The sequence below is a fragment of the Oncorhynchus clarkii genome, chromosome 9, assembly GCF_045791955.1.
Source record: "Oncorhynchus clarkii lewisi isolate Uvic-CL-2024 chromosome 9, UVic_Ocla_1.0, whole genome shotgun sequence".
NCBI classification, from domain to species: Eukaryota; Metazoa; Chordata; class Actinopteri; order Salmoniformes; family Salmonidae; genus Oncorhynchus; species Oncorhynchus clarkii.
This window is the reverse complement of record NC_092155.1, coordinates 48,109,164-48,118,715: the sequence shown is the minus strand read 5'-3', so window position 1 is coordinate 48,118,715 and position 9,552 is coordinate 48,109,164. Positions and strand designations below refer to the sequence as shown.

The 9,552-nt window shown below is 41.2% G+C and overlaps 1 protein-coding gene across 3 annotated transcripts; it reads left to right on the top strand.

Annotated features, from left to right (window-relative positions):
- Window positions 1-487: 487 nt before the first annotated feature.
- LOC139416445 (zinc finger protein 362-like) lies at window positions 488-6,966 on the top strand. 3 transcript variants are annotated; one of them, XM_071165058.1, is made up of 10 exons: window positions 488-575; window positions 1,353-1,430; window positions 2,092-2,155; window positions 2,391-2,643; window positions 3,036-3,182; window positions 3,412-3,727; window positions 4,024-4,248; window positions 4,717-4,795; window positions 5,136-5,294; window positions 5,632-6,966. In XM_071165058.1, the coding sequence occupies exons 3-10, from the start codon at window positions 2,093-2,095 to the stop codon at window positions 5,746-5,748; spliced, it is 1,359 nt and encodes a 452-aa protein (XP_071021159.1). In that variant the 5' UTR covers window positions 488-575; window positions 1,353-1,430; window position 2,092; the 3' UTR covers window positions 5,749-6,966. The 3 variants fall into 3 exon arrangements, with proteins under 3 accessions (XP_071021159.1, XP_071021161.1, XP_071021160.1); XM_071165060.1 differs by having other exon boundaries at window positions 501-575; window positions 3,078-3,182; XM_071165059.1 differs by having other exon boundaries at window positions 501-575; window positions 3,078-3,182; window positions 3,391-3,727.
- The last annotated feature ends 2,586 nt before the right edge of the window (window positions 6,967-9,552 follow it).

The window sequence follows — 9,552 nt, the reverse complement described above, 5'->3', positions numbered from 1 at the left end:
GTTTGCTATGCCATCCCATCCCATCCCACTTCTGACACCGGAGTAGCAAACAGCAACATTGCGGGTCTCCTTGTGTATTGTTGTGAAATACTTGACTAAATCATTATTGTAGTATCCCAGGAATGCTATATCCACTGCCCTTGGACTGTATGCTCTCTAACATTAATTATTAAACAATTCCATAATAAACAAAAGTCACCTCGCTACCATTACTAGTGGAAAAAAATCAAGTGCCAATGTAACAAGTTTTGGGCGTGTGATAAGATCAAGAAGTCATGTATCGAAAAATGCTCTTTTTGAGTAATGTTTGCCATTGACACCTGATGAACATTAGATCAATGCTTTGTGCGTCGTTTCGCATTATAACCAAGTTAAAATAAAACCCACTGCAGTTGGATTCAGATTAGCCTACTTTTAAAAAATGTCCAGCCTTCGGACAGCTTGGCAACAGCAGCTACGTACAGCACCCAGAAGCGAACAAAGCGACCCGGAAGCGCTGAACCAATTGGAGGCAGGCAGAAAGAATACCTATCTTTAATAATAAAGCAAGACAAAATCTGCAATCGGGATATCAGGTCTGTGTGCAATTCATGGAATTTGTTTGTAAATGTGCATTTCTGGAAGTTGATAAACCCCAAATGTATGCATTATACAGATAATATCATTTTATGCCCCTCGATTCGTTAAAAAGTTGGAATGTAAAAAATACCAAAGTGAACGCATTTTGGAAAAGATTGGCATAACGTCTTTTAGAATATATTTCTGTCAGCGTGCGGTTGTTACATTGTGACCTTTACGCATTGATGATGTTTTATAAAAGCATTTCAGCGCAAAGCTCGAGCATCTTACCTATTTGCGTGCTATTTGCAGGGCATGGTCTGTTTAGGAAGTGTCCCGTTTTTTAAGAGGTGGGGAGGCCGGGCTATTCAAACCTGCAATTCGTCGTAAACATTGATTCATGTTTTTGACGTAAACACACATTTGTGTTAAGCGGCCTCTTTTTAGGAGAAAATGAGATGCTCCTAATTTTGGGGTCTGCAGAATATGGCGTCCCGCCTTATAAAAATAAGTCAGGCTGCCATTTTTGTTTCTCTTTTGTCTGAAAATGTTTTAATAAATGTGTCTGAGAATGTTTCTGTGTGGCATCGTATCGGATTGTCGCATCGCCAAATGTGACTGAATTTCAGAGCTGTCGAGGGGCACACGTGCTATCAAAAGTCTAGACTACCAAAGGAAACATGAAATGCTGCCTAAATGAATTATAACTGGAAGGGGACGTAACTAATTTTTTACAGGAAATATATTTTGTAAAGAATAAAACGTTGACATTGAGCCTATTCTGATTTCCGTAGACCAACAATGTGTGCTAAACTGTCTAGGCATAAAACCTCTGGCATAAACCTTTGGGAATGGGATAAAGAATATTGAAGGTAGGCCTATCGAAAATGACTGACAGGTGTGATCGTATTCAGTGAAAGTTTGGATGTTTGATTGCATTCTTGTAATGTCTTTTGAGGCCTGTGATTGACTGCAGTTTGAGCTGAACATACTAGGTTTTTATACAATAATTATGAACATTTATTATTGTGACTCTGTGAATTGTGCTATTTGTTCTGTTAATTACCCAAATCCGAATGCGACAAAGTTACTCTATTGTATAATACTTCATTATTGGCATATCATATATTTTTTTTAACTATTCATGTAATATAGTAGAAAGAATATAATAACTTAAGTTATTAGGTAATAAACTCATGATAACAGCCCTATTCACGCAGTCACAATCTAATTTCATAAACCATATGGTACAAAACTGGTCTCTTTGTCTTGAGAGGTAGAGACCTGAGTCTGCCTCCCATTAAGGCTATTGTACTTTCCCCCCACTCTACTACTTCTGCTCTGTGCAAAGGAAAATAGGAGGGATGCTCAAAAACAAAACAGTCACATGAAACATCAGTATACCTGTCCATTTTATTCTTAGTTTCAATCTAATACATTTAATAACCTCCCAATACATGGGATAATGCTTTGTAGATAATGGTATTTGGAAAATGATAAAATACCGCAATAAAACGTGCGTTTCCATCGCAGGATGGCTGAGCCTCGGTTCAACAACCCCTACTTCTGGCCTCCGCCTCCCTCCATGCCTGGCCAGGTAAGGACATCTTAATTTTTTATGTCCTTCCATCTAGGCTGACATGGTTATGCATACTCAGCTCATTATTTTCTCAGTTAAAAGTATTTAAATCTAGGTAAATGCCCATCAGAAGAGGTTAACAACTAAGGTATTAAACAGAAACAAAAGTATGACTATAATGGGATCATCTTTAGCTTGATGGTTGATACAATGGAGCTGTTTTCTGTTGAACATGACCGGTTAACCCTTTCAGCTGGATAACCTGGTGCTCATCAACAAGATCAAGGAGCAGCTGATGGCTGAGAAGATCCGACCCCTGCACCTGCCACCCAACTCAGCCCCCTCCCAGCAAACCCTGCTGGTGGCTTCCTCCCCCTCGGACGGGGGGCAGCAGCAGCATGGCATGCCCATGCCCAAACACCAGCAGGGGCAGCACCACCCTCAGGGCTTGGTCCAGCAGCCCGACATCGCCCTGCACGCCCGCCCAGCCTCCAGCTCTGTGCCAGGTAGGTACTGTAACAGTGTTTTCTGTCTGCTCACCACACTGGCGTGCACACTGGAGACACCACCTGGCTCTGGTCATACTTAAAGACCAATATTCTGTTCAATGGTCTCAATCTCAATAGTCTGAAGTGCCTTCCCCTTCGCATCTCCTCTCCGTCATCTGCATTGATTAGGAAAGCACAGATGAAAGTCATATGGTGGATGCCTACCAGTGTAGTTCTTTCATATTGGTGCAGAGGATTGAAAGTAAGTCAAAAATGTAGCTTAAATGCAGCCATAGATTTAGACATTTTTAATCATCCCCGTTGTATTATGGAGCGTTGTAAGATCTCAGGATGGATGTTGAGTATAAATTGGTGCTATTTATAAAGTGATTTTCTCATTTGTCCCTCAGTTAGATCAGTTAACTTTATTACCTTCAATGTCGATGATGCAGACGTGAATATGGATGACAAGTCAGCAGTGAAGGCCAAAGGACTGTGGGATGAGTGGCACATGCGACAGATCGTAGAGCAGCCCTCTAGAGTTAACCATCGGTCAGGTAATAACCACACCACCTTTCTCATTGGAAACATACAATCGTCAATGAAAACATTCAAAATCTGTGTAGTTCATAAGGGTTAGACAAGAGCCAAATGCATTTCAGTGTGCCTCTTAAGTTCTGACACCTTCCCTAATTAGTTTGTGTCAAAGCTCAGTCTCTCAGCAAGCTAAATCGCTAACCTTTTGCATGGCTTATCATTTGTAAGTCTTCATGTGCCCATACACAGGTCTGGCCCGGCCGGACGGCCACAGCACTTCCGAGGCCCTCACGCCCACCACACCCACCTCCAGCAGCCAGAACCGACTGGGAGGGGCCCCATCGGTCAACATCATCTCCGGGCTGGCCAGTGGGCCTGGCATGGAGCAGATGAAGAGCGGGGGCCTGGCCGGACTCCTCGGCCCTCCACCCAAGACACCCCGCGGGAGGAAGAAGATCAAAGCGGAGAGCGGAGGGCCTCTTCTAGTGGTGCCCTACCCCATCATGGCCTCTGGCGCAGACCAGGGCTGCATCACCTTCCCTGCCAAAGAGGGCAAAACATACAGGTATGGGCAATGTTTGTAAAACGGATTCAATTTAGCTTAGTTTCAAGTGTACATAATAATTCTTATTTCTTCAATAAGCACCCATTTCAGTGGTTGTAGACCTAGAGAAATTTTAGTCACATGCACATATCGGTAACGGTGTTATTGGTAACACAGTGTTATACATAAGACATTCATAACACCCTCAAAGATTGGTCATGGCACCTTTTTGAGTGTTGCAGTATCATTCATAACACAACCTTCATCCATGACATATGATATGACCCAGTCCCATTTGTATGTATCCCTCCACTCAGATGCAAAGTGTGTCCGCTTACCTTCTTGTCCAAGTCGGAGATGCAGATCCACTCCAAGTCCCACACGGAGGCCAAACCCCACAAGTGTCCCCACTGCTCCAAGTCCTTTGCCAACGCGTCCTACCTGGCCCAGCACCTCCGCATTCACCTGGGCATCAAGCCTTACCACTGCTCCTACTGCGAGAACTCCTTCCGTCAGCTCTCGCACCTGCAGCAGCACACCAGGTCATTTGAGTTCACCTTCATGGAATAGGAAGGAATAGGAAAAAAAGTAATCCACCAAAATCCACACCATATTAAAATGTGTTTGTGGCTTCACAATGGCAATGACAACATTAATTAAAAACATATTTTAAACAGGAACACTCCATGTATTGCTGGAATGTACAGTAGCCTTGAACTGCATTGTTGGATAAGGGCTTGTAAGTAAGCATTTCATCGTAAGGTTGTACCTGTTGTATTTGGCACATGTGACAAATAACATTTGATTTGCATCAGTGACCCTGACATTGGGCAGCACTGAGAAATGTATGATTATGTATCCATTGTTTTATAACTCTTTATATATTTTTTTATACCATATTCTTTTACATTGTCATTACATTATATTTCCTGTCATAATTGCTAAATAAAACATAATATTTCAGTCTATTCTCTCCAACATGCATCTATTTTCCTCTGCATGTGTCTTAGAATCCACACTGGTGACAGACCCTATAAATGCGCGGCCCCTGGATGTGAAAAGGCCTTTACCCAGCTCTCTAACCTACAGGTCAGTATTACATCACAGCAGGATTACTTACTTATGTTCTACAGTCCATCTCTCAGTGCTGAATGGCCCCGAGTCTATTGATAATATTAAAGGTGCTACATAGTAAAATTCTAATTGAATGTAGCCCTAAATGGCATACTGCAGAAGTGAAGGTATAAGATTCCATGAGAGAAAAATATGGTCTACTCAACCATACAATAATTACTTTGCTCTGAATGATAGTTATCCTCTAATGAGTGACTGAGTTGTGCTTATCTCTTCTATTTCTCTCTCGCTCTGCCCACCCCCTCCTCTCGCTCTCTCTCTGCCCACCCCTCCCCTTCTCTCTCTCTCTATGTAGTCTCACCAGAGGCAGCACAACAAGGACAAGCCGTACAAATGTCCCAACTGCTACCGTGCCTACTCAGATTCAGCATCGTTACAGATCCACCTTTCTACGCACGCCATCAAAAACGCTAAGGCCTACTGCTGCAGTATGTGTGGCCGGGCATACACCTCAGTGAGTATCCTATCCCTCTGTTCAGTATTAGGTGTTAGTAGTAGTGTAAGCAAATCCAATGCATTGCTATAGTCCTGGTCAGTTATAGTGTCTGTAAACATTTGCAGAAGCCGCACATAAAACCACAACATAACTAAGCATGAATTAAGCTCACCACATGAAGAAAGAAAGAGGGGTCAAAGATTGTGATTTACAGAATCAGTTGCTTACTGACTTTTATAAAAACCTGCAGGCGATTACTGAATGTTGGGACCAGGGTTGCCAACCTATTCCTGTGTTTAGGCATTTGTGTGGGGAAACCAACAGATTTTGAGTTGTCCATTTTGTGTCTTTGCAGGAAACCTACCTTATGAAGCACATGTCCAAACATACAGTGGTTGAGCACCTAGTGAGTCACCAGTCCCCCCAGAGGACAGAGTCCCCCAGTATCCCAATACGCATCTCCCTCATCTGAGCTCTCCACCCACACAGCAGTACTGTATGTTGTTGTATTCAATTTCTATATTAGGCTGTTGTTTAGGGACCCTGCATATAAGGTCATCGACACAAGGCCTACATACAGTGCCTTTGGAAAGTATTCAGACCTCTTGACTTTTTCCACATTTTGTTACGTTACAGCCTTATTCTAAAATGGATTTTTAATAGAAATCCTCAGCAATCCACACACAATACCGCATAATGACAAATTGAATACAGGTTTTTTGAATTTGTAGCAAATTTAAATTAAATAAAAACAGAAATAGCTTATTTACATAAGTATTCAAACCTTTTACTATTTTTATTTATTTTATTTAACCTTTATTTAACCAGGAAGGGCACATTCAGATTAAAATCTCTTTTTCAAGAGCGCCCTGGCCAAGATAGGCAGCACCAAGTCATTACAAAAAAATTACAGACAGACAACATGAAAAACTACAAGTAATCTAGTAAAAACCATTGAATTCACAAGAGTATAAAACAGCAAATTAAAAACATTGACAGGTCAGGGAATCAGCCTCAAAATCCTTCATCAGTGATTTAAAAACACCATTCGGGACAAGTTCTTCCAGTTTAAAAGTATTTTGTAAGGTGTTCCAAGACGATGGCGCAGAGTACATAAAAGCCCTTTTACCAAATTCAGTTCGGACATTTGGAACAGTGAGCAGGATAAAGTACAGCGAACGAAGAGAGTACCCACCACATTTATGAACAATAAAAATACCCAAATAAAAAGGTAGTAAACCCAAAATGGCTTTGTAAATAAAAGCATACCAGTGACTGAGCCTACGAGTGACTAGAGAAGGCCAGCCAACCCTGGTATACAAAGTGCAGTGGCGCGTAAGGGTTTTGCAGTTTAAAATAAATCTCAAAGTGCCATGGTAAAGAGTGTCAATTGATCTCAAACACTGAGCGGAAGCATTCATATATAACATATCTGTGATAAAATGCTGGGTTCGTTGTCTGGTCAGGCGCAAGACACAGGTTTGAGAAAACACAAAAGTCTTTATTCAAAATATTAAAAACCGGAATATCTCCAACAAGGAAACATAAAGTCTAGAGAAAACCCTCCAACACACACGGTAACACAAAACAATCACGGACAAAACAGAAAGGTAGACGAGAGGGTAAATAAGGAACATAATAAGGGAGTAGAAATCAGGTGTGCGTAATCAAGACAAAACAAAAGGAAAAAGGAAACATGGATCGGTGATGACTAGAAAGCCAGTGACGTCGACCGCCGAACGCCACCCGAACAAGGAGAGGAGCCGACCTCAGCCGAAGTCGTGACAATATCCCCATAGTCTAGTAAAGGCATAAATGTAGCTGATACTAGCCTCCTTCTGGCTTCAAAAGAAAAACAGGCCTTGTTCCTAAAATAAAATCCCAATTTCAGCTTCAATTTTTTTGTAAGTTGTTGAATATATTACTCAAAGTAATTTATGGTAGAATGGCCAGACGGAAGCCACTCCTCAGTAAAAGGCACACGACGGCCTGCTTGGAGTTTGCCAAAAGGCACCTAAAGATTCTCAGACCATGAGAAACAATATTTTCTGGTCTGATAAAACCAAGATTGGACTCTTTGGCCTGAAAGCCAAGCGTCACATCTGGAGGAAACCTGGCACCATCCCTACGGTGAAGCATGGTGGTGGCAGCATCATGCTATGGGGATGTTTTTCAGCGGCAGGGACTGGGAGATTAGTCAGAATCTAGGCTGAATACTTATGTAAATGTGACCTTTCTGTTTTTTTGCAAAAATGTCTAAAAACCAGTTTTTGCTTTGTCTTTATGGGGTATTGTGTGTAGATTGGTGAGGGGAAAAAACAATTTAATCAATTTTAGAATAAGGCTGTAACGTAACAAAATGTGGAAAAAGTCAAGGGGTCTGAATACTTTCCGAAAACACTGTATGCATTCACATGACACCTGGCATTAATTTCCAAACCCCTTGTTCTATTTTGACACAGATTGGGTCGGTTAAATGAAAACAAACACATTCTTTGCAAAAATGTATGTCAATGGAAACAAATGTCGGATAATGTCTCGCGTCGAATAAAACTGAGCACTTACAAAGGCGTTTTGAAAACAGTGATATATAGTACCAGTCAAAAGTTTAGACACACCTACTCAGCATTTTTTTTCTTTATTTTTACTATTTTCTACATTGTAGAATAAATAGTGAAGACATCAAAACTATGAATAACACATATGGGAACATGTAGTAATGAAAAATGTTTTAAACAAATCAACATATATTTTAGATTCTTCTAAGTAGCCACCCTTTGCCTTGATGACAGCTTTGAACACTCCTGGCACTCTCTCAACCAGCTTCATGAGGAATGCTTTTCCAACAGTCTTGAAGGAGTTCCCACATATGCTGAGCACTTCTTGGCTGATTTTTCTTCACTTTGCGGTCCAACTCATCCCAAACCATCTCAGTTGGGTTGAAGTCAGGTGATTGTGGAGGCCAGGTTATCTGATGCAGCACTCCATCAATCTCCTTCTTGGTCAAATAGCCCTTACACAGCCTGGAGGTGTGTTTTGGGTAATTGTCCTGTTGAAAAAAATATATAATTAGTCCCAGTAAGCACAAACCAGATGGGATGGCGTATCACTGCAGAATGCTGTGGTAGCCATGCTTGTTAAATGTGCCTTGTATTCTAAATAAATCACAGACTGTGTCACCAGCAAAGCACCATCACACCACCTCCTCCATGCTTCATGGTGGGAACCACACGTGCGGAGATCATCCGTTCACCTACTCTGCGTTTCACAAATATATGGCGGTTGAAACCAAAAATCTCAAATTTGGACTCATCAGACCAAAGGACAGATTTCCACCGGTTTAATGTCCATTGCAAGTGTTTCTTGGTCCAAGTAAGTCTCTTCTTCTTATTGATGTCCTTTCGTAGGGGTTTCTTTGCAGCAATTCGACCATGAAGGCCCAATTCATGCAGTCGTCTCTGAACAGTTGATGTTGAGATGTGTCTGTTACTTGAACTCTGTGAAGCATTTATTTGGGCTGCAATCTGAGGTGCTGCTACTCTAATGAACGTATCCTCTGCAGCAGAGGTAACTCTAGGTCTTCCTTTCCTGTGGCGGTCCTCATGATAGCCAGTTTCATCATAGCGCTTGATGGCTTTTGCAACTGCACTTCAATACGAAATGTTACGTATTGACTGACCTTCATGTCTTAAGTAATGTTGTTTCTCTTTGCTTATTTGAGCTGTTTTTGCCATAATATGGACTTGGTCTTTGACCAAATAGGGCTATCTCCTATATACCACCCCTACCTTGTCACAACACAAGCTCAGCTCATTCGCATTAAGAACGAAAGAAATTCCCCAAATTAACTTTTAACAAGACACCCCTGTTAATTGAAATGCATTCCAGGTTAAGCTGGTTGAGAGAATGCCAAGAGTGTGCAAAGCTGTCATTAAGGCAAAGGGTGGCTACTTTGAAGAATCTCAAATATAAAATATATTTAGATGTATTTTTTGGTTACATGATTCCATGTGTTCATAGTTTTGATGTCTTCACTAGTATTCTACAATGTAGAAAATAGTAAAAAATAAAGAAAAACCCTTGAATGAGTAGTTGTGTCCAAACATTTGACTGGTACTGTATATATTCCATTAAATGGATTTCCAAAATGTGCCAGACAATATTTGCCCTTATACGGAAAATAAATAGATTTGAAAAAATCTGGGTGTGTTCTGGTGACATCCAAAGAGCATCTTAAAGGGTCAATATGCAGTTGCTACATACATTCCTGGACGTA

What these genes read in the sequence shown, in the direction of transcription:
- LOC139416445 (XM_071165058.1), top strand. Translation starts at nt 2,093, where the DNA reads ATGGCTGAGCCTCGGTTCAACAACCCCTACTTCTGGCCTCCGCCTCCC. An exon ending in AAAGAGGGCAAAACATACAG is followed by an intron (nt 3,728 to 4,023) that starts GTATGGGCAATG and finishes CCCTCCACTCAG; the next exon opens with ATGCAAAGTGTGTCCGCTTA. An exon ending in CCCAGCTCTCTAACCTACAG is followed by an intron (nt 4,796 to 5,135) that starts GTCAGTATTACA and finishes CTCTCTATGTAG; the next exon opens with TCTCACCAGAGGCAGCACAA.